This window comes from Centroberyx gerrardi, chromosome 15, assembly GCF_048128805.1.
Source record: "Centroberyx gerrardi isolate f3 chromosome 15, fCenGer3.hap1.cur.20231027, whole genome shotgun sequence".
Lineage (NCBI taxonomy): Eukaryota > Metazoa > Chordata > Actinopteri > Beryciformes > Berycidae > Centroberyx > Centroberyx gerrardi.
The window spans coordinates 18,770,888-18,795,587 of NC_136011.1; the positions used below are offsets into that span (position 1 = coordinate 18,770,888).

The following is a 24,700-nucleotide window of genomic DNA, read 5'->3' on the forward strand; positions in this document are numbered from 1 at the left end:
TAATAAGTTATCCCTGTACAATGAATAGAACGGTGTTCTATTTAATTGTGCCGTGTTTTTTCCCCCCCATTATATAATCTTATCATACACTTAAATGGGGAAAAAAATACCCGGCAACTCAGAGATAAAAGGGAACTGCAAATAACTGACACAAATGATTGAGCTTACAAATAATTAACATAACTGATAGGGCATACAAGTAATTGGTATATATGTATAGACAGTGTTTTGCATTGTATAGTCTCTGTTCAAGTTATTTCAGATAATAAGATGGTGGTCTATTGGGAAGTACTGTATGTTAGCTTGGCGTGGAGAGAAAAAGTGGACAAAAATTTGAGAATGAGGGACATAGAAAGAAAAGGAGCTGACAAGACGGCTAGTCAACTGTACAGCATTCAAGTCCTGGCTAAGTTTAATATGACACCAATAAGAACATGGGTCTGAAATGATAAAGGTATGCCTAGTATGTCTATATTTAAAGCCAAAGGAGTCTCGGCTCGTACAAATCAAAGGCTAAGGTTCTCTGTGAGAGGGCCAGCCACACTGTTCGTCTGTAGCCACCAGTATTGGCTAACTTGGAATGGATGAGGAAATAATGATAGACAGACCTAATAAAACAGATGACTGCCAAGGAAGAGGAATTTTTTGGGCCAGTCAGTTAGGTAGGAATGTGTATCCTGTGGAAGGTAATAGCTCTGGTTTTGGACCAGCCTCAGGGGATTTATCCCTTCTGAATCAGACCCCAAACATGTAACAAAAGATGAGAATAACAAAACAGTCTTCCACAAAAAATGTTTATATTAAAAAAAAAGAAAAAAAGTTATTGACATTTGATGAAATTTGATTTGAAAGTTTAAAACACAAAAACTCTTGATAAAACATTTCACTTGAAGCCCTGAGTATCTATTCAAATCATCGGTAGCAACATAATTGATTGGTCATTTGGGCTGGAGCTTCAGTTTTCGGTACCAATCAGGAACTTCCTTATTGGTCTGCAATGAAAAGATACAGAAAGAGGGAATACAATGGTTAGTCAAGCATGACGAGCATGAAGCCTGGAGCTCTATTTGGATTCTTTTTTTTTTTCCATTTTCTATTTCTTACATCATATGAAAAATGAACATTATCTTCCCTGTCCTCCACCCTGCGACCATTCGTGTCCCTTACAAACATTCATATTTAAAGGCGACATCATAGGAGAATAGATAAAATAAATAAGTAAATGAATCAATCAATAAATAAAGTGTATGCCCGAGATTTACCAACAAATTTACTTGGATTCTCAAGACATTCTCACCTATTTCCCTTTCCTTGTAACTTCACCTTGACCTTTCTCACAGATGTTTACAGTGACAGAGTAAAAAAAAAAAAAAAATGTCACAAACAATGAGTAATCTTTAGCGATCCTAATGCAGCTATTATGAATATCATCACCGTAATAATGTTCAGTAGAATGTAGCGCTGGGGATTATTACAATATCTGGGACCAAATCACAATAATATTGCAATAACTCTCAATGTTCTGCATTGTAACTAAAAGTATTGTGATTCAAGCACAACGATATATTGTGATTTATTATTTCATTTTTGTTCAACTGACTGCAGTAAAAAGCTCAAATAATATGCCTTGCAGTAATAAAATGTCAAACTGAAGCCATTTATCAATTACATGATGAAATTCATGCCCTTTTGTTCTTTCTTTTTTCATTTTCAAGTACATAATTTATTACAACATTATTACGCGGTTTTGCATTTATGCCTCACAATTAAGAATATTGATACTTGACATGAATGTATCAATTATAAGATTGTGGGGGGAAATATCGCACCATTACACTGTATTAATTATTTCCTGCCTACCACTGTGCTCCTTTGACTGAACTTCTCTCCAGGGAGGTTAAGAGGGTGTGATTCATGTGACCGGCGGCAGCAGACAGACACTTACGAACACAGTGGGTTTGGGTCTGCTTGCCGGCTCTTCTTCTTCTGTGGTTCTGCCGATTCGTTTGGATTGGTGTTTCCCGGTGCCGGTGGTCTTGATCCCAGTTCTATCTGGTTCCAACAGGCTCAGAGCGTTTCCCTGTCCGGACCGCATGCTGATCAGGACCTGCTTCATCACCGCCAGCTCCTGGAGAATCACATGGGATCACACAAACAGGGATGTGACCAGAACAGTGTAAAGAAAAATACTAAAACAATAGTGTATCGCAGGAAAACATGAATCTTCATGAGAAATGGGTGGGAGTATAGCCTCCAAAAAGCCTAAATCCCAGAGAAATTGTGATAAATCACATCCCTGCACAAAGACACACCAGTTCATTTTGACAGTTGGTTGTCAGACCACCTCAAGGCTAGAAAACCTGACCCAAGTCAAGTATTTGTTAAGAGACCGCTTAACTAAATCGCTAGGTCACTTTTGACATGGGTTCTCCCGCTAGACTACAAGCAGGGATAAGCTGAAAATTCATATTAATATACCACATATACATTGCATGATCTAGATTTTGTAGTTGTACAGATACTTTTTAGTGCAAAATGATGAAACTTTTTAAGATAATACCTTTTCTAAATTTCATGAGACATTAATTTAAAATTAATGTTTTATGTTTTTCAAGAATTATTAATGCTGCTATCTGATGAAATGTCCTGAACCACGAGGCTAAAGAGCTTAACTCTTCAAGTCCAACTATGGGACGACTTGCAACAAGCCAAACAAGCTCAAGGGTCTGCTGGGGTGGCAGCAGGGCAGAGGGGAGGACTCCGGGCCATTTCACGGTTCTATTTATCACCCCTGAGGACATGAGCCCTGGCATGTCACACACACACACACACATAAGCACACACACACATAAACACACGCGCACACACACACCTCCGTGGCATCCCAAACAGCCAGGCTGAGGAACAGCTGTCTATGACAGGGCACATACTTCATACACCAAACGGCTGGCTTGGGGTACACGCTCACACATGCACGCACACACACATATAAGCACACACAGTCTTGAGTGATCATTTCTTAGTGAGGGACACATTTCAACACACCGCGACAACTTGCCCTATGTGAAGATCAAATGTCCTTTTATTTCATATGTAAAAATGTTTTGCAACTTGCTACAGTTAGCAAAGTAGATAACTCCTACGCAAAAGACATACCTGGTAGATTTTGTGTATTTCTAGAGAAGCACAGCTTAGCACCCAGGACATATACAGTAGAACAGGGTTAGGCCAGGCTTAAATGAGAAAATGCCACCCTTTTGAAACAAAAAAGGTATTCTGGCACAACTTCACCCACTAACAAGGAGTATGGAACGGGCAGGTAAGACTGGGAAAGACATTCCAGGAACACTTGCTGAGAATGTTATCAAACCCTGAGGAAGGCCATGGACTGCAACGCGGCGGTTTTACTCATAAATCTTTGTTGTCAGTACTGCAAGTGTTGCTGGAATCAGTGGAGGAAGCAGTGGAGGAGAGAAAGTAGCAGACATAACTAACATTCATAATACCTGAGGCTAAGTGTGGTATTTTAGCAGGCTAATGGGCTACTGGATAGGATCCAGTAGTTGGAATTTTGTCATCAGTGCAGTAACTAACGAGCAAAACATGGCCCTCATCATCATCATCATCATCATCATCATCATCATCATCATCATCGTCATGGGTACCTCTCGATGGTTGAGGAGTCTCTCCAGATCAGCAGCCATGTTGTTCTTCACCTGCTGCAGAGCAGTCCGCTCTTTCCTCAGCAAACTGGACACACACAGGCAAACACGTGTGCACACACACACACACACACACACACACACAGGTCAGGCAGAGAGGTCATGCGAGCAGGTGATTTGTTAAGATCCTACTTGAGTTCATATAAATACATTACTGTATTTACTATAAATCATTCAATGTTCCTTGTCTCCATCTTCTTGTATTCTAGTTACTTTAAGGACCAGGAGAATGTTGGCAAACAAGTTAGTCCAGTGAGACGCCGATAGTTCATGTGGTGCTTTAAGCAAAGTGATTCTTAACGACAGCTGTTCCGTTTATTGGCATGGAGGGTATAATTTAGGGGTATAAAACCATCAACAGTCCAACAAGAAATGAAATACATGGGAGTCATGAATTTCTAAATTGACCAAGGTGATAAACTGGAATTCATTAGCTTCTTAGGCTTATAGGTTGTGAGACAATCTCAAGCTTTCAACTGTACTGTCCAAGTGTTCTTTCCTGGGGCTGTGAAAAGTACAAGCAGGAGCCTGTAGTGGTGGTGCTTAAAAAGCAAATCAACTCGCAAATCCTGAAATAACACCTTGGTAGCCTGACCACTTTTCACTGGGAACACTAAACTCGCAGGTGGTAAGGCTTGACATCTGCCTCTGTCCTGCTGTGACCAAGGTATTAGTCACTAGAGGAGCTGAGTACATTTTGCATATCACCTGCAAAACCTTGCACTTCAGTTTATACAGACATTTTGAAAGCAAACAGGGTTGCAGACAGAGAGACTGCAGTACATAAAGTGATTACGTTTTTGTAAGGACACAACATTCGAATTCTTAGCAGATTAGAGTTTACTAGAGTTTATTTGATTGTCTCTGGGTTTGAGGTTTGGCGATGTTATGGGCTGGACCAGACAATCTCTCCAGTGAGCTGCGCCTCTACTGTTAAACAGACAGCACTGCACAGCTGGGGGAAAGCTTCAATATCTCTGTCAGAGGGGGAAGTTTGAGAAGCTTGAGATCATTTAAAGCATTTTTTCCTTTTCTGCTAGCCCCAGGTGAGCGCTCAACAGTACTGCAGCAAGAGGAAACCTGTACAGTCTCTTAGTTTGCATATTTCTCAGTGTGTGAGAGAGAGAGAGGGGGGACATGGGGGATTCAGGTCAGTGTGGTGTTGGTGCACTGACGGGAAATACTCACTCACTGGGACACTGACAAACAAATGCACACACACAGGCCTACACATAAGTAGAATGAGAAAGGCCTGAGAGGGAAAGAGGAACAGAAAGAAGGATAGTGAAGAAAACCAGCGAGAGAGAAAGCCTACAGCCACGGTTAAACGTTGCAACAGGTGAAATTACCAAAGAAAGAGTGTGGCAAGCTAGAGGAAGGCCCACTGGTCTTTATTTTGAAAGCAGGATCTGTGTCTCTCTTAGTTCAGTTTGCTCTTGCACAGAAAGAAACGTGTGTTTCGTGTCCATTGTGTGTCTTTGTGCGTGTGTACCTGACATCGTCCTCCAGCGAGGCGATGCGTTCCTTCAGGCTGCTGATCTGTGCATCTCTTTGTCGCACTGTCTCGATCAGGTAGCTGTAGGGCTGCTGGGTCTGCTGCAACAGACGGTTGGCTGCCGACAACTGAGGAACAACACACATGTGCACACTTATACTTATTACAGCAATTATAGCAACAGTAATTTCACCTACACAAAGTCAGGATTGATTCCTTTTTACTCAGTTAATAATATAGCTGAAAATCAAAAGACAATTTCTACCTATATTGACTTGTTTGTATTATATGATTAGATAGGTATAGGCATGAATCTGAACTGTCATGCATGAGTCGTACATGTGGCATGATGCAACAACAAGAGCTTGACTGATTCAAGCATCTGTCAGCATGATGTTCATTATACAGAACACAGCTCTACCACTCGTTTGAAAACGCCGATGTTAGCATTGAAGGAACATTTCCACCATAAAACCGAAGTTACATCTGGTTACAAGGACTTTGTATAGTTCAGTCAATATTTGTGAACATGAATGACTCTTTCTCAAAACTAGAAAAAGAGCCAAGACTCCCTTATCTCTGATGTCATCAAGAGACACTGGTTCAATGACAATAAATGTGAGTGCCTTTTTATTCTTGTATTCTCTGATATTGTCAATATATAGGCTAATATCAATAAAGGATCCCACTACCTGGATGGCTGAAAATTTATCTAATGTACTCCATTTTAAATAGTTCCATTTGTCAAACAAATAACTAACCTGTATATATCTAAAGTACTTTGTGTCAAAAATAACATAACTTAAAAATATAAACAGTGCTACACTGTTCTGTTTGTTGCTTGCTTTTGTCTACAAGGTGAAGAATAGAAATGAGACCCCTTTTACAGAGAAATCTGCTTTTCTGCCCCTCTGCCCTGCTGCATCTCTCTGTGCTGTCAGTCTCTCCTGGATCTTTACATCGTTACATTACAGCCTTTGACATTATTATCTAACGTTACTCTGTTTTACTGCTCAGCAGCTCCTCTGGTCCAGACTGTCCTGCTCCTCCTCAGGACCAGTCCTTTTCCTTCTTTGAAAATATTTTTCAATATTAATCGATATCAATATTAATTGAGGGAGCAAACATTCAGAGTCAGAGTTAAAAAGTTAATCCACTCAGTGGATACTGACTAGCAGCTAGGCTATACAGCGTGCTAATCTCGGAAACTCAGCTGTATTCCGAGTAACGTTAACTGTTAGTTCTTCTTTTCGGGAATTCAGTCGGCCGTCTTCTTGGCATGGAAAAAAAATATCCCTCACGCGTGTGCAGTGGGAGGCGAACAGACGGGTCCGGTGAGCGAGCGAGCGAGTGAGCGAGAGAGAGAGAGAGAGTGAGAGAGAGAGTGAGAGAGAGAGAGAGAGAGAGAGAGAGAGAGAGAGAGAGAGAGGTCGCGTGGAGCAATTAGGGGCTGAGCGAATCAATGGCTACACGCAGTTTTACGATTATATAGTTTCATATAAAGTTTTCTGTGTGTGGGAAACCCTGGAGGGGTAGAGCAGAGCGAGGGGAGATTGTCCACTAGTTAATCGATCGCGGATGGCGTCGTTCTCTCGGACGGATAAAAAAATAAAAATAAAAAATGCTAAAATGGGTCGCCAAATATACTTTGGCGGCCGTTAATATACCTGGGCGGCCCGCCCAAGTAAAGTCTATGTGTGGGAAACACTGCTGTATGAGCCTAATACATATCCATTTGCTTTTCAGTCAGTTCCATGCTCAAAATCTGGGAAACAAAAGATAAAGTCATGGTGTTACATATTAAACCATTTTTACAGCCAGCCAGTAGTGTTTGACAGTGAGTAGACTGGGTGGGAGGGTAAGGAGTCAGTTAGTCAGGACGTCTGTGTGGGTGGTTAAGTGGTTAACACCCAAGACCTTTTTGTGCTAGGAAGTATAACTTTTCACCCTCTTGCTTTCATGTTCTGAATCATAAAGTATTCTGGACAAGTGCCAATCAATCAAAGCTGACAGATGAATGACTGGCTTCTTTAGTCACAAGTCAGCCCAACATCACTACTCTGGGTTGCTCAATCTCTCCTATCATTGGCCGAGATTATAATAAGGAACTACAAAGTCAAAAACACTGGCTACCAGAGCTGTCATTTGCATAATTTCAAACCCTGCTGGATGGTTTTCACATCAGAACACGAGTATAGGACATGTGACTTCATACACACACAAAGTCACGCACAGACAAAATATACACACCCAAATTAACTCTCAGTGTTGCGTACACATGCACATAGTGTGCCAAACACAACAAAAGCCTCAGTGGCTGGTGCAACGAGTTGTTGGGAGAGTGTGGAGAATGGCCGTCACGGTTTTTGGCACTGTTTTCCTCTCTGTCAACAAGTTTGACAGGCACTAAGTCTCCAAGTTCTCACTCCTCTCATTTAAGTTCTGCACTGTCTGCTGTCTCTTCTCCCCAAACACCCTTTCATTTTCCTGACACGGCTTTAAAGCCAGACTCGGCCCATGGTTAAATTGGGACATAAGCTCCCCAAAAACCAAGCCAGGTAACCCTCACCAAAGAGGTTTAAAATACAGAGAATGACATATGAGGCGACCAAACTCATATGAGTTCTCATTGTTTCTTTGTATCACAGAGAAAAGCCACCCTGAATTGCAGGGCTTGATGTGAGATTGCAGAGTCCGTCTTTAAAGTAAGAGCAATTAGCTGTGCTCTTGCCATTGACTAGCTAACAGTCGACTGCCATGCCATAGTGTGAGAAGGTAAATGCTGGGTGATGAGAGAGGAGCACCTCGCTGGGCTCTGTAATAATAACACTGTTATGTCATCAGAGAGCAAGGTAATAGCTAGTTGAAATAAATCATTATGGCTTTAATAAACGCTGTAGCAGAATAACCGTGATCTCAGTTATTGTAGGAGATTCACAACGGTGGGAAAACAGACTCCAGGGAGGACGTGTGTGTGTGTTGCATGTACCTACTTGCAGTGCTTTTTTTTTTTTTCTTTTACATCCATTTAAAGTTTATCTCATTGATGATGATGATCCCCAGGCAGGCACGCACCCTCGCTGTGTATGTGTGTGTATATGTGTGTGTGTGTTTACCTCCTCAGAAATCTGTCCTGACTGTGAGCTGTGTCTCTCCAGCTCTCTCCTCAGCGAGGTGTTCTGCTTCTCTAGCTGTAGGACCCTGCGGGCCAGGTGAACGCTACACAATACCCACACAGACAAAACACACAGTTTTAAAAATCCCCAAACATCATCACAGCAACAAGTACACACTAGTGTTTCCCCTACAATTTATGTAACAGTGGTAGTTGTGGGCAATTTTGGTTTTGGCTCCACATTCATGGTTGTTTTGATCAGAGATTTTATTGTAGTGTAGAATGTAGTGCTGGAAGTGTTCTTATTTGGATATGGTAAAAAAAAATCTTTCTGAAAACTACATCCCAATACTTGTTGCAATTTTCACCATTTTCAGGCCAAACAATTAAAAATAGAAAAGTGTTTCCCACAGAATTTCATTCCTGACAGGGAGGCTAATCAAAATTGCATTTAGACCATAGGATACATCTCTCCACATATGAAAATGTTTTAGGGTTAGCAGCTATTTAAGGCTGGCTGACCCACCTCACCTATTCACTTGTAGGGGAAACTCTGAAATACATGAGGCCTTTAAATGAAGAATTTACAGAAAACATAATCAAACGATTAAATTAATAAATAAAAAATGCAAAGAAAATACAATTTCAATGCATGTTTTACAGGCTGTTTTTATGTAGCCATATATTGACAAACCAATATATGGGTCTAACCCTGGTTAACTGTATTATTACCACTGCTAAATGAATACAGAGGAAATACTCACGCACACATCAGTGGCTTCTCAGTAGAATACTGTCAGGTTATTCTCTCTCCTTTTGATACAAAAACAAACACCTATTGCAGTCCTGGGCTATGGTTACACTTGTTTCGATTTTTCCGAGCCTGACTATTGCCATATCTGGTTTTAAAGATCCGATGTGACATGAGCAAAATCCAATTTTTGTGCAACCAGAACTGTCACAATGTGTCCCGGCGTAACTGGATGATAAAAGACGCATTGAAACAACAAGTGCAACCATAGCCATCATGTACTGTACCTCTGTTTTAGTCTCCTTTTGGCCGTTGTGGGAACGTTGGCACCGTAGCCATAAGAGAACAGAACTCTCTCTGCCTCCTCTTCATTCTCAACTGGCAACAGACACAAACACAATATATATATATATATATATATATGTATATATGTATGTGTATATATATATATACTGTATACACTGTATGTAGCCTATACCTCCAGGACCATTATAATAAAGATGTGGCAATAGCATCCTTATAGTACAAGTACACTTGGTGGTAACATTGTGGTTATTGCTAACATGTCCTGCTCCTGTGTCAAAGCCTGTAGTGAAATCCTATTGCTTAACACAAGATCCTTCTACTCTCTTCCACTTGTGTTCCCTCCACTCTCACAAGGCCTTCCACTACAGCTGCCCGCTAGCAATTACTGATTCTTCTCATATTGGTGCCTACATATTAATCCAATGCAATATTTGTCAAAGCATTTGAAATTGTATTACGTAAAGATTCCCCTGTAGTTTATGACACCTGCAGGAAACACATTAACAGATGGCAGCCCCCTGTTAGATGCATCTGAGAGCACAACGGCATCAGTGTCCTATTTTTTTTTCTAGGCTTTTACATTTCTGACTTTACAGTAATGTTGTGTGTACGTAATGTGTAATGTAGAAGTAATGTTGTGTCCTTACTCTCGGCAGCCTGCATGGTGACTTGGTCCAGCTCCTGCTCCAGCTTCTCGTAAGTCTCCAGTCGAGCCGCCTGCTCGGCATTCTGAGCCTGCAGCTCCGCCAGCCGCTTCTCCGATGACGTCTGCAGCCTGTAAAACTCCTGGGTCAGGACCTGAGGGAGCGGATGAGAGAGGAGTGAGGGAGAGAGAGAGAAGGACTGACGGAGGGGTTACTGTTCTGTAGCGAACCCTGTGCTCCGACTGCCCTGTGGAGAGGGGCGAGCAAAAAGATGAATTTCGCCTTCAATTATCATATTATCAAATCCTGGGAAATATGTGGTTCACTGGACGTAATGACAATAAAGGTATATCTGTAAATGTCCGTTTTAAAATTACATTTCTTATTGTGTGTGATGTGCATTAATGCAAGATTGTACGCCTTGATTTCAGTGATTTACTAGCTGTGAATATGCGGTCTACCATACTACCCACTAATATGCATGACGTGCATCATATTCTCGGTTCTGGCTGCTCCACAAGAATAACCTGACTAGAATAACAACAACACTGTGAATGTTGGTTCTTAGTTATAAATGCTGTTTTTATATGCTGCCCACTGCTGAGTACGATGTGCACTTCATTTTCATGAGATGGCATTGGAAGAATAAGCTGACCGATGATTTAACTGTGTTTTCTGGCTGGCCTGTTGGATCTGAAAATGTAAAAACTACTGGATAATGTAATAACTTTTCAAAATGTAATAAAATATCGCTCTATGAGGAAAAAATATTAATGCTAACAATGTGAATCTGTTAAGGTAACAAATTGCCAGATAATGTAATACATTATTCCATTAACCAGCGACTATTACATTGTAAGGGATTTTCAACTGATGATGTAATGATACTTAATCATAATGTAACAACTCATGATACTTATAATGTAGAAACTCCTAAGAAACACCAAAAATGTCATGAGTATCCATGTGCATGTTGGAAGCTTTAAATGGGGTGGAATTTTTAAGCATCAACAGCAAAACAACTTTAAAATGCTATTTATAGACTACAATTAAAAATATGTCAGTGTACTCCACTGTTGTGACTGAAATAAAAAATGTCTTCAGGTTATTCACCCAAAAAACTCAACAAAACTCTTTCAGTGTTGCTGTTATGGTAAATGTGGGAAAATGGTAAATTTATACATTTACCAGCAAATGTGTACATTTATCATTCACTGTCACAGCCTTGCATGTATAGATTTACCATTTTCCAACATTTCATTACATTGTTACCAAATAGTAGGATGAAATTCCCTGTTGCCATCTCCTCATAAAGAGGGAGAAGGACAAAGAAAGAAATTCTAATTGAAAGCAAGCTCGTCCCAAAACTGTTTCAAAACTCACTGTTAAGAAGAATCTGAACAAATTCAAAGCTATTTTCAAAAGATGTCCTTCACCTGATATCTGTCACAATTCAAATATTGCATCAGAAGCCAGGCCTTCATTCACTGTGTTTATAGAGAAAAGATGTTTGATTCGAAGTGCCAAACCCCTCCTTTGACCAGATGCTTTATAGAGTTTTTACAATTCCACCAGCCCACTCAGCTCCAGCACACCGGATGGATCTGCTGCTTCCTCATTCATTCAATATATCACTATACCAAATATTTCAGTCTGGCAGGCAGGGGTCGAGAGGTGGATCTCAGGAGCGGCCCATAGTGACAACAAGGCCCACCTGTGCTCAATTACCCTCTCCTATACCTGTGTGTGTTTCAGTAGACATAGACAAGAGGAGCCACTGGACTGATGGCAAAGAGAAGCACATCTTTACACGCTGGCGAGTGAGACAGCCTGAAAAGGACGAGTGTAAAGACTGGTTGAACATTTATCTTTAAGTATTGTGGATTGATTTAATTGATTTCAGCAGTGGTAGTATGTATTTTGTGACGTTCATTTGTGTGGTGCTTAATGAATAAGCACGGGCAAGAACCAGAACACCCTCTCCATGGTCTTTCCTGGTTGACACAATGTTGCCGAAGGCCGGTATGGAGGGACACGACCTTGTGATGATCGAGCATTCAATAAAATAAAAAAAATAAAAAACACTCAAGGCAGTGGTGTGTAAGATCAAGTGGGTAGACTGTTATTTGCAGTGCTGGAGGTACCTCAGGCTTCCACAGGGTTTTCCCCCTTTGGGCTGCTATACAGACAAAAACCCATGGGTGCACCGGGCCTGATTAAAGAATGCTGGGAGGATGGTCTGAGTATAAGTAAGAGCGACATTGGATACGTCCAGGACCTACGAATAAAACTCTATTCACTGGGTCAAGAGCGTGCAGGAAAATCTGCTCCAGGCACAGCAACGTCAACAACACCTGCACAATAGAGGTACCTAGCTGAGACAATGTGCACCAGGAGAAAAAGTGCTTGTATTACTACACATTTCCAGTTGTAACTTGTTTTCCAAGTTGCCAGGGCGATTTGTGATCATACACTGAGTTTGGAGATGCTGATTATGAATTAGTGTGATATGACAGGGACGAAGCATCGCAGATTTACTGTCAGAATTTAAAAATCATGCTTGAGCACTGAACATTGCAACATTAATCTGACATGCTAATCATTGGTCCCAAATCCCTCACCAAAGCCACTCACAACTTCTGCCTCACCATCGATAACTCCACTCTGTCTCCCTCCCCACACATCCACAACCTCGGAGTCTTTTTCGACAGAAACCTCTCCTTCGAACACCACGCCAAACAAATCACCAGAACTGCCTTTTTCCACCTAAAAAACATAGCTCGTCTCCGCCCATCACTCTCCTTTTCTGCTGCCGAAACTCTGATCCATGCTTTCATCACATCCAGAATTGACTACTGCAACAGCATTCTTTATGGCACATCATCCAAAGTCCTAAATAAACTCCAGTACATCCAGAACTCTGCTGCTCGCCTGCTCACCCACTCCCGTTCCCGTGACCACATCACCCCTGTCCTCCAGAACCCGCAGCCTCCGCTCCTCTGATGCCAACCTCCTGTCTCCACCACTCAGGACCAAGCACCGGACCTGGGGCGACAGAGTCGTCTCCATAGCTGCCCCCCCCCCTCTGGAACTCTCTCCCAAAACACATCCGAGACTGCACCGATCTGTTCACGTTCAAATCACTAATCAAAACTCACCTTTTCAGAACTGCTTTTAATGTGTGATTAATGTTGTATGTTATATGTTTTTGTGTTGTTTTTCTATGATTATTTTAACTTATGTAAAGTGTCTTTGAGTACCCTGAAAAGCACTCTATAAAATAAATGTATTATTATTATTATTATTATTATTATTATATGCATTATGTCACTTTGTCTGATAAATGAACGTGCCATCTTTTCTGATGTGCTCATGAGTAACATGTCATTACACCAATATGTCACTATGTCATTACGTGCAATATCCCAGAATGAGCAGTGTGCCCACTGGGGCAACATGCTAACTGGACAAGGACAATCAAAATTTGGACCTACATTATATGTTGATGTGGAAACGGATTTGTGCAATATCTTTCTTGTATATGTTGTATTGGTGGAGAGAACATGGATTTTTACTGATTATTGCTTACTGTGGAAAATATTGATATGTATGTTTTTTTTTACTGTATCATTTATGTTAAGAGGTTGTACATATACATATATATATATATATAATATATACATTGTGTTATTGCACAAATTTTCATTTTTTATTAGCTTTATTAGTGTTTTCTTGTGCAGTTTATTGGGTTTTGAGTTTGTTGTTGGTGACAACTAAATTTCCCTCTGGGATAAATGACGTATCCATCTATCAATCTGACCATCTAGCCATCTAACCCTCTAACCAAGTCGCACACCTCCAGAAAGTACAGCAAGTGAATCAGGAAGATAATATCTTAAAATGTCATTCTGAGGAGGTTATTTCATTATCCATTATTGATTATTACATTAACAGGTTTTATTACGTTTTGACTCATTTAGAAGGATATTTTATTACATTTTGATAAATTATTACACTACCCGACAGTTACATTATCAACTGCTACAAAAATTATTTTCCCTGGGGACAATAAAGGCTATTGTATTGTGCATTGTTGTATTGTATTGTATTATAAGATTAATTAATTGAAATGAAAGCATGAGAGAAAGAGGCACAGAGCAAAAAGACAGAGTAACATTGTAGTACACTACAATCAGTGAAAGCTTTTTTCCTTTTCGTCTCCTTGTCTGCACAGTACCTCCAGTTTCTTCTGCTGTTTCTCACACTCCACCTGGCACTGGGCCAGAGCCTTGGCCGTCTCTTCCTTGACCATCTGAGCACGCTCGGCCTCGAAGGAGTGCAGCTTGGCCTGGTTGGACAGTTCTGCCACCCGGCTGTCTGTACCCAGCTGGAGCTGACGAAACCTGGATACATGGAGACACACACACACCTCACTAAAAAATGTGAATGTGAGTCGTATGTTAAATAGTCGTTATGATGGGTGGTATGGTATACTGCATGTGTATACCTCTAGAGAGCTCACTGGGCTGATAAAGTATTATATCTCTCCCGTAACATCAACTCCAATGTCAACTCACAGGCAGTCAGAGAGACTCTGTGTACCGACTCAACTGGGGCCGAAGCCCAGCCTCCTTATCGCCGAGAGGCCAAACTCACCACCAGGCCTCTGGTTGAGCTTAGGCATGCCTGGTGGTTTCTCAAACACTCTTTAAACAAATGAGGTAATGTCAGCGTTAAACAAAAATGTCAAATTAACTTTATTAATACTCCCACACACCCCATGGATTTTGTTTCTGTTTTTGTGGCCCTCTTGTATGATGACATGTTTGTTTGGCAATTGGCAAGCAACCGATAATTTGGTGTGCCTTGTCTTGCACAATGAACAATTTGGAGTTTTATATTCAAATAAAATGTGCAGTGGAACCTAACAGCTTGGCAAACTATTATACTAGGTCACCAAGCAGGAAAGTTAAGTCCTAAATCATTTGATTAGAGAACAGTATTTCTCAATGGCGCTCACAGCAGTGTTTGGTCTTGTTTGATCTTAAATGAGTCTAGCTGGCAGCTAGAGAAAGGTGTTTCTACTCAACAGTTTAATTAAAAAAACAAGCGAGGGAAAGAGACAAGACACTCAACTTATTTTACAGTTTATGTTCTCAAAACATGTCACTGCATGCACACATATGCACACACACAGGGACTTCATCAGGCCACAGAGGTGGGCTGGATAATATTAATAACCCTCGATTACAGCTGACCCGATAGGATTTCATCATCCGTAAGAGTGCAGGCCTGAGCTGTGTGCTCACGGTGACAGACGTGTACACACGATCGACATTTTAGACCCGCTTTTGTCAATGGTGGCTGCAAAGAAGCAATACCTTCCTAACCAAATGAACCATATTTTTCCAGTGCGGTGTACCGAGCCATGCTCTTTCTCTGTCCTTTAATATGCTGATAGTAATGAGTTGGAAATATTTGCAGCTATCTAAGAGCTCCTGACAGGGAAGCTCCCCAGGGCAATGTCTTGACAGTACGTTTAGGCCTACTACAGAGGTGAAAATGGAACACCACTCTAAATACTTTGTCTGTGTTTTTGTACAAGCTCTTGGCTGTGACTGGCGAGTTCGCCAACAAACTGAAATAGAGTGCTGAGATTGTAGCTGGCCTTCCACGCTAGAATGATCACTGACGCCATTTCAAGCTTGTCCGCTTCATTCTTTGCCCCAAAAATAGAGGCATGCGTGGGGTTAGGGGTTAAAGGCTTGTGGCTAGCATCTGTCGTTGCTGGCTTGGGATGCGACGCAGAGTGGGAATGTGATCGCAGCAGAGTGAGAGAGAGAGAGTGAAAGAGAGAGAGAAAAGGGGGGCGGGAGGGTAGGGAATGACCAACAGCTGGTAGTTTGGATCTGGAAGAATGATTGGCATGTCAAGTCACTAGTAGAAACCCAGTGACAGTGACACCACTGCTGCTGCTGCTGTTGTGTGAGTCTATCTGTCTGTGTGTCGCAGACACAATATTGGGGAAATATATATATACAAATTTTCCTGAATATTGCAGCTGCAATATGAATTGAGATACATTTTGGACACACCTTTATTACATAATTTCTCATAATTTCAATGTTTTTTTCTTAAACTGTGTGTGCCAGAGAAAATAAGTATAATACACACACACACACACACACACACACACACAAACACACACATATATATAAATAAGATGCTAATACATAGGATTTGTTCAATTCAAGACATGCAAACTGTTTTATGTGACAGAGATATGGCACAGCACCAGAATATCTTCTTCAAGAGGCTACCTGAAACAATGTCTCCCCCAAGAAAAAAAGAAAAAGAAAATGCTGGCTTTGTGTGTATGTGTGTGTGTGTTCGTGTGTGTGTGTTTTGTATGCGTACGCACCAGGGCCCACAATGCATCTGCTGCAATATCCATGCAAGAGGTGGAAACACCCCATAAGGCCATGACCCAGAGGCATCTTTTGAGGCAATATAGACATGGGACATGCTGCCTGAAGCAGAGATTGGGATTGTCAACTTGAGAAAATCACTGAGGATAAGTAGGATTTAAGTATTATTATATAATAAGTATTATCATAATAAGAAACTTTATATGTATACCACTTTTCAAAATAAATGACTAGAAATTAATGTTAACAAATACCAATTATTTACATTGTAATCAATGAAAAAATAGAAAGGCCAAACTGAAGCAGATATCTTATAAAAGCTCACAGTTAAATCCTCTTTCAGAGTTGTCAATGCCAATTTTTCTTGTCCTTTTTATCCAAGAATAAGAAAAAAAGGAGCAAATGGTATGGAGAAGCAATATAAAATATTGGCCATTGTTTTAGGAGGAGAATTCCTCAGCGAATAACTTGTCTCCAGTTCAGCACAGCGTCCTCTCTCTCAGTTTGTGTTCAACCTGAGCTGGAAGTATTTCATTCCCGAGAAGCAGGCAGTCGGGTCAGAGATACTAGCTGGTAGAAAACCGACCTTTCACCTCTCAGTGGCCTCTATGTGACCTATTGACCCCACCATTACTTCAGAGCTTTCATGTGATCTTTAGTAAGAGAGAGTAAACCACAGCCACCTAAGTCTCGCCGCACCCACAACATGCGCTAATGACAGGCTTTCAGTTGCTCACACGCAAGCACACACACACACACACACACACACAAACACACACACAAGCATAAGAACAAGCACAAGCACACAGTTTGCAGTAGATTCCCAGTAAGTCAAAATTATATAAGCTTACTGTATACAACAGTAAGTCATACCCGAGTCATTGCTGGGTTTTTCCAGCATAAAGAACTTTCTGGCAGCTGCCGATCTGATTTTCTGGGCCGCCGAAACACTGAACAATTGAGCCAATAAATAAATAAATACATATATAAATAAATTAATTAATTCAAAAAACGTCATTAAAATCCTTTTCAAACCAGTTTTATGGTTGTTTGAATTCTTGTCCAATACGGTATTGTGACCAGCAGAGCGTGCTGTAACATTTTTTAGTGGTCTGAAATCACGTGAAAATAGATTTGTGTCAAATAATGCAAAAAACAGCAGGACCTATTGCCACCGCTGGCTCATCCCCACACACCAAGCTATCACACTTTGCTTACAAAGACAAGCAATGGATTCAAAATCTGATGCAGCTGAAAGTGGCAACAGAAAACTGCACCAACTGGCCTGAGTTCCTTGACAGTTTAACAGCGGCCCTCGGGCTGAGCTTGAGAATCAAGCACAGCAAGTCTGAAGGTGGTATTTGCTAAAAGGCTCCATCATGTCATACCCACATGATGACAAAATCCTCCTCAAGCATTTATCCGCTATCTTACAGCGACCAGTGTGACTTGGTCTCTGAGCGGCTGCTGAAGTGCTAAGTTGAGTCAAATATGACTTTTATGTTTTTATTTTAAACCATATTAATGACATTTTTAACCACATTGAATGACAACAGCTGAAAAAGAAAAGACTAGTTCACTGTCCCAATATTTTGAATGTATTTCAAAGAAGGATAATGTCAAATGTACAGACACCTGTAGTAACCTCTTATGTGTAGGATGAATTCACTCACTGTTCCAGTAGCTGGTCATGTCTGGACTGAGTGTCTCTCTCAGCAGCCACTGCTCTGTCCTTCTCCAACACTGCGTTGTCTCTGGCTTCACGTAAGTTCCTGGACACAAACACACACACACCCCAATCAAAAGATGCCCTCCACACCAATACAAAAGCACCAGTGCTTTATGCTGTACACAGAACACACACTTTATGCTTTAGACATCATGACATTTCTTTTCATTTCTTTTTCTCCTACTCTGAAAAATGCCACTCCAAACCTAAAATCAAAGCATTTCTGTAATAATTGCCTTTCCACAAAATTTGCATGTGTGGCATTACTTGCCACATAATGAGACTAATGAGTTTCATACTGGTTGACAACAAAGGGGCATTTTAATTATTGTTTTTACCAATTCTAGTGTATGTATAATTTATTTCCACTTGAACACTTTGCCCCCCTTTGAAATGATGAATTAAATAAGAAACTGCATCCTGCATTAGTACTCCAGCAGCTGTACAGCAACCATGTAAAAAAGTGTGACTTCAACAACGGCTACATCTGTACTTGATAATTGAGAATCTCGTGAAATTAGCGCTGCCCTTTGATAAACAAACACAGAACAAACAGATGAAGCCTTAGCTGAATCATGGTGGAATAAATAATTTCAAATGGTATGGGCACAAAGTCTGCAACTTCCCTTGATTTTGATAGAAATACATCAGCATCAACAACTTGTTTGGGTGTGTGCATTTATTCATAATATTTAACATCTGTACATATCTTAAGAGGTGTATGAGACAAGAGCGGTACCTGTTCTCCCTCTCATACATCTCCCTGGAGGTTCTCTGCAGGTTGCCAATCTCCTGACTTGTTTTCAGCCTGATGTTCTCCAACTCCTCTCTCAGCTTGTTCTCATACTCTGACTTGTAGTGGTCTCTGGAATGCGAAGAACCATGAAAAACATGGGCCCAAATGTGAAAAGAGGAGTGAGCAGCACAACAGCAGTTGCATGAGTCTGAAACTATGTAAACGGACACAAACACAGTAGATGCTTTTGACCATAATTAACCCCAACAAACAAAGCTTGAAGAGTGTGGTGAAAATCTGCTGTCACAGTTTTTCCCCAAGAGTCTTTCTTAGTGCAGATCAGATCAGAGTTGAAAGAGAGTTGAGCAGATTTCAACAAATGGATCCCTGACTACAGACGTATTGAGATTAAATTGATTAGATATGGTTACTGATTGTAGTATTACAACATACACTTTTGCTGGAAGTTTGCTTCACTGATGAAATCACATTCATCACAAACATTTTACAGAGAGCTGTCAAAGAACAAGACAAAATGACATTCATTTTAGTTTACATGTACATTATCAATTCATAAGTAAAATAAATCCAATGCACGTGATACCTGGATTGAAACACAATGCATTGCAAAGGAATGATGCAGCGGTAACTGATTCGCTCATTTAAAATCAATGGTCTTCCACCAGAGAGTAATGTATGAGGCGCAGGGTCAGCCAGATTGTGGTGCCCTGGAGCCGGTAGGTTAAGTATCTTGCTCAAGATACTTTGACAGGTCAGGAGAGCAACACTGGTGCTTTATCAGCCTATGGTCTGGATCACATTTAATCACACAGGGGATTGAGCCCGGGCCCCTCCAGTTGGGGGAAAACCTCACTAACCACTAAGCCATCCAGCCACTCCAAGTAGAAGTGAGGTCATTGCTTGGTGTCTGACAATTTTCAGGTGCAGTTTAAGTGCCCTTTATTAAAAACATCAGAACGTTAGATATGCCTGAATGGCTGCTGGTGACTGGTGTAAATCAGCAGGAACCTAACCTGGATGCCACGTATTTCTCGTACGCCTCCTCCCTGGCCTTCTTAGTGTCTTCTAATTGTACCTGGACGGTAGAAACAAGAAGTGAGGACATATTAGATGAGGCCTTCTGATTAATTACAGCTGTTTGCATTAGATGAGCCTCCTAGCTGTGCAACTCTACGGACCTGCAGCCTCTCTAGGCGGTCTTCTTCATGCGCACAGCGGACACTGAGCTCCACGTTCTGCCTGTGGAGGTAGTCCTTGTCTTTCTGCAGCAGAGTCACTGACTGCTGCAATGTCGCCACCTGCAGGACAAGAAGAGAAACACATTGTGGACAATCATACATAACTGTATTTCAGCCAGACGAGACTTAAATGGACATTATCAGGACAAAGCCATATTTCTGGATTGGTAAGTACAAATTGTAGACATCTGACGTTTAATGTTTTTTAAGGTAGGAGACTGTGTGTGTATGTGTGTGTGTGCGTGTGTGTGTGAAGTACCTCTTTGCTGAGGGTGTCCCTCTCCCTGGTCTGTGTGGTATGAGTCAAGTCCAGGGTCTCCAGTCTCCTCCTCAGCTCCTTCACCTCTGTCTCAAAGCCGTCGCGCTCACTACAAACCACAGCAACATGACCAGGAAACACAAAAAGTAGAAAAACTTAGAATCACCATTTGATATTTGTCCCAAAAAATGGATTCCTGAAAAAGGGTTGTGCATGATTGGAGTGAGTGACTTTAAAAACTCCACCTGTTAACACCAAAGTGCTGTGGTGGCACAGTGTTGCTGTAACTAAGAAAATCAGTGAACAAAGACAGTCACAATCACAATCTCTCTCAAACCCACACACACACCGTTTGAGGCTGGGGTAGTTGTCTCTGCGGTAATCTCCCTCCTGGATCTGCTGTTTGGTGTCGGCCAGCTCCAGGGTCAGTCTCTGGCTCCTTAACTCCAGCTCCGTACGCAACCGCCGCTCCTCCTCGTAGCTCTGTGCGTACACACGCACACAAACATGTGCAAACCAGCGTTTATATACACGCAGTATCCACTTTATTAGGTATACTCAGCTGGCACCAGGCAAGACAGGACACATTTTTGCCTCCAGAACAGCCTGAATTCTTACAGACATGGATTGAACAAGGTGCTAGAAACGTCACACAGGGATCTTGGTCCATGCTCTCTCAATAGCGTCACACCGTTCCAGCAGATTTTTCAACAGCACATTCATGCGGCGAACATCCCAGCCCACCTCATCCCAAAGGTGCTCTATTGAGTTGAGATCTGCGGACTGAGCTAAGGTCACTGTCATGTTCCTGGAACCAACTTGAGATGATGGGACATTTTCCTGCTGGAAGTATCCATTTGAAAAAAGGGTAGACTGTGGCTATGAAGGGATGCATCTGGTCAGCAACAATGTTTAGGTATGCTGTGGCATTCAAACAATACTCAAACATTCCCCACACCATTACACTACCACCAGTCTGTACTGTTGACACCAGGCTGGATGGATTCATGCCAGTAATGCCAAATTATGACCCTGCCTTCAGCATGTTGCATCATTGTCAACAAGGCATTTTCGCCCACAGGGCTGCTGCTGACTTTTTTTTCTTTTTAAATCACACCACTCTCTGTAAACTCTAGACACTTTAGTGTGTGTAAATCCCTGAAGGGTGGCTCTTTCTCAGATGCTGGTACCAGCGCGTCTGGCACCAAAAAATAAAACCATGTTCAAAGTCACTTCACACGTCTCGCCCAACAGTAACTGAACCTCTCGACCCTTTCTGCATGCTTTATACTCATGCTTTATTTATATGTGACTCGCAGTCTGGAGGAGTGAGTGTTTGTGTAAAGGCAGAGGTGTACCTAAAGTGGAAGTGTAATGTCTACATCAAAAAGAATATCACTTTCATATCACTTTCAATATCATATGCAACTGGATGGTTTTCTGAGCTTGTTACAAATCAAGGATATAAAAACAGTGCCTGGCTGATATGCTGTGCACATGTACACATCACAAACATCTTCAATGTTTAAGTTTATTTGAACAGTAAACACAGAAACAGACGACAAACTGTGATAAAATATGAAGGAAACAATAATCTGTGCAGCTGAGATAAATTACCCTAGGATCTTAAAAAACATCTCACCTCAAAACAACAAAAATTAAAGATGATAATATGGAATGTTAAGGCGTAGCATAGAGGTATTAAAGGCTTTGCATGTGTGTGTGTGTGTGTGTGGTACCTCCATCAGGGCCTTCATCTGGGTTCTGTGTGTGTCCAGCTCTTCAGTCAAGCCGCCTCTGTTCACATGGAGCTCTGTTAGCTGGGCCCGCAGAGGAGTCACCACCTCATAGAAACGCATCTGAGCACCGCACAAAGAAAATAATCACAGAATTTGTCAACAGCAGCTTCTTCATCCTCCCATCCAGGGTTTTCTCTGAAAAAAAAATCAAGCATTAAGTGACACAACTAGCCAAAATGTTTTTTTCCCCTGACCACTTCAATAAAAACTTAACGTGTGCCATTTTCTCAGAGCTGCACAATTAATCGTGTATAACCGTATACTGTGATTTTAGTTTCCACTTTCCACAACTAATCATACAATACTGGCATATTGGCAATATGAATAAAAACCATTACATTAGTGATATTACCAGTTAAACTTATCAAGAGCCAGGGACAAACCTGCTCATAGCATCATCATCATCATCATTCATTAACATTCTCATTGCTATATCAGGACAGTCAGTTTCATATCAGGAATATCCACCAACAACTTCTCATCATCATCTCATCATCTCTCCTCTTTCTCATCGCTCTCAGCAGGGTGCAGCAGGGTGGCGTAGTGATTAGGGAGACCTTGCCTTTACTTACAGCTACGTATTCAGGTATGGAGAGTTTGTCCTCGGGGAGGTCACGGAGCTCCTGGTACCTGTCCTGGGAGATGTCCAGCTCCCTGAGGGACCTGCGCAGCTCTCCAGCCCTGTCGCACAGCTGTCGGTTGGTCTCCTCCAGCTGCTGCTGCCTCAGCAGGATCGCATCCATCTCCTGCTTACGCAGAGCCTGCTGCTTCCTGCAGTCACAGCCCAAGGTGAGGATAATCTCTGTTAGTTTAGTTCAGGTTTGTGCTTACCTGCCAACTGGCAGAATAGAGAACATAGAGAGAGCTATACTGGTTAAAACTTTATTTGGGGTTCCTACGCATAATTTTCATATTTTTGCAGACTTTGATTTTCCAATTGGTGTTCAAGATGTATGCAGATAGTGGCTGGGCAAGATGACTGTCCAAAAGCCATATGACTATAGTTCTTGATTGATTCTTGATAACAACAAATATGTTAAATGTCAGTGTAATTATATGGCTATTTTTGTGTAGCTTTCCAGATTCCTGTGCTACTTTAAACATTTTCAAGAGCTGGGGAGATGATCAAAGTCATCTTTTTTTTTTAATATATTCCTATATATACTGTATATATAACTTTACAGATCTGCATAGGAACCCTGAAATGATGGTAGAATGGCATGACAGAAATCAGATATATCTACATATACTGTATATATGTGTTGGGCTGCCACAAGAATGCAGGAGTAAATCATTGTCACATCCTACCTAATTTATCAGTTATATTCCTATGTAGCTCTGTGTATCGCTGCCTCCACCTCCCTCACCTGTTCTCCTCCTGAGCAAGTTTGAGCTGGCTGTCCAGTCTCAGGGCCAAGACTTGTTTCTGGTGTAGGGCATCATTTAGCCTCTCTTCCAGCTCATCAATCTGAAACACAACAACACAACCCAGTAAACAAACAAGGCACTGTGTTGTTTTATGTCTCCACTAAAACATGCTAGACAAAAATAATAATGCTGGATAGTGGGACTCATACAGGTGGTTTCTCTTACTTAGTCTCCATCTCCGTCTCTCTCTCACAAACAAAACTCCACAACACCCCCTACCTTGGTCAGTTGGTCGACCTTCATGTTGTCTATAACCAGGTTCTTCTGGGACAGCTCGATTTTCAGCAGCTGGAGGCTGTGGAGCAGCTCCTTCCTCTCGATCAGCTGGCGGGTCACCTTCTGAGAGCCGTCCCGCTGATCGTCGGACGAGGAGATATCCTCGGTGGGGACGGTGGTCTCCAGGCTGAGGTCCTCCGACTCTAGGTCCAGGGAGCTGGAGATGTTGGCCGTCCTCGGCTTCATCTGCTGCTTTTTAGGAGGCATGTTTCGGTCTCGGCTTCGTGTCCTCTTACTTTGCCTGTATGTACGTTAGCTAGTTAGCGAGTCTGAGATTAGTCGGATTAGAAAATGAATCAAGAGTTCAAGGACATCGCGATATTTAAATCTTTGCGGCCAACTGACCGACGCATTAGCTACGTTTACCGTTGTTACTGGAAAAGGCTAACGTTTACCGTAAATTTTAGATAGTAAGCGGTAAGAGAAGAACCGAAAACAAATTCCAACCCGGTTTATTCACACACCACTCACTAGTTAATCCAAACTACCAAACCTCCACAAGCTAGTAACCGCAATACAGCGTTATAGCCTGGAGCTGACACTAACAGACGGTTTGTTTTTATTTTCAAGGGTCCCGCTCCAAACCGCCTGCTAACCGCCAACAGTTTGACAACAAGGAGGGTGTGGAGCGGTCGGTGCAGACAAACAACGACCCCAACACCGACGAGCTTTGGCTACAGCGCCCTCTACCGTAATAAACATACACTGGCATCAACACCCACTTCTCTATAATGCATAGTAAGGCACACATTA

The 24,700-nt window shown here is 41.7% G+C and overlaps 1 protein-coding gene across 1 annotated transcript; it reads right to left on the reverse strand.

The window, feature by feature from the left end:
• Nucleotides 1-657: 657 nt before the first annotated feature.
• On the reverse strand, nt 658-24,537 carry pibf1 (progesterone immunomodulatory binding factor 1). Its single transcript, XM_071911687.2, has 18 exons — nt 23,891-24,537; nt 23,611-23,711; nt 22,816-23,014; nt 22,184-22,303; nt 20,794-20,927; nt 20,445-20,553; nt 20,126-20,245; nt 19,961-20,022; nt 18,930-19,055; nt 18,135-18,233; nt 14,271-14,436; nt 10,037-10,187; nt 9,371-9,461; nt 8,334-8,436; nt 5,215-5,345; nt 3,666-3,750; nt 1,946-2,128; nt 658-992 (listed from the first exon to the last, which is right to left on the reverse strand). The coding sequence occupies exons 1-18, from the start codon at nt 24,152-24,154 to the stop codon at nt 939-941; spliced, it is 2,298 nt and encodes a 765-aa protein (XP_071767788.2). The 5' UTR covers nt 24,155-24,537; the 3' UTR covers nt 658-938.
• Nucleotides 24,538-24,700: the final 163 nt, after the last annotated feature.

Coding starts and splice junctions, on each gene's coding strand:
- pibf1 (XM_071911687.2), bottom strand. CDS start 24,154: ATGCCTCCTAAAAAGCAGCAGATGAAGCCGAGGACGGCCAACATCTCC. Junction 23,015..23,610: donor CTTGCTCAGGAGGAGAACAG/GTGAGGGAGGTG, acceptor CTGTGACTGCAG/GAAGCAGCAGGCTCTGCGTA. Junction 10,188..14,270: donor AACAGCAGAAGAAACTGGAG/GTACTGTGCAGA, acceptor CCGCTCCCTCAG/GTCCTGACCCAGGAGTTTTA.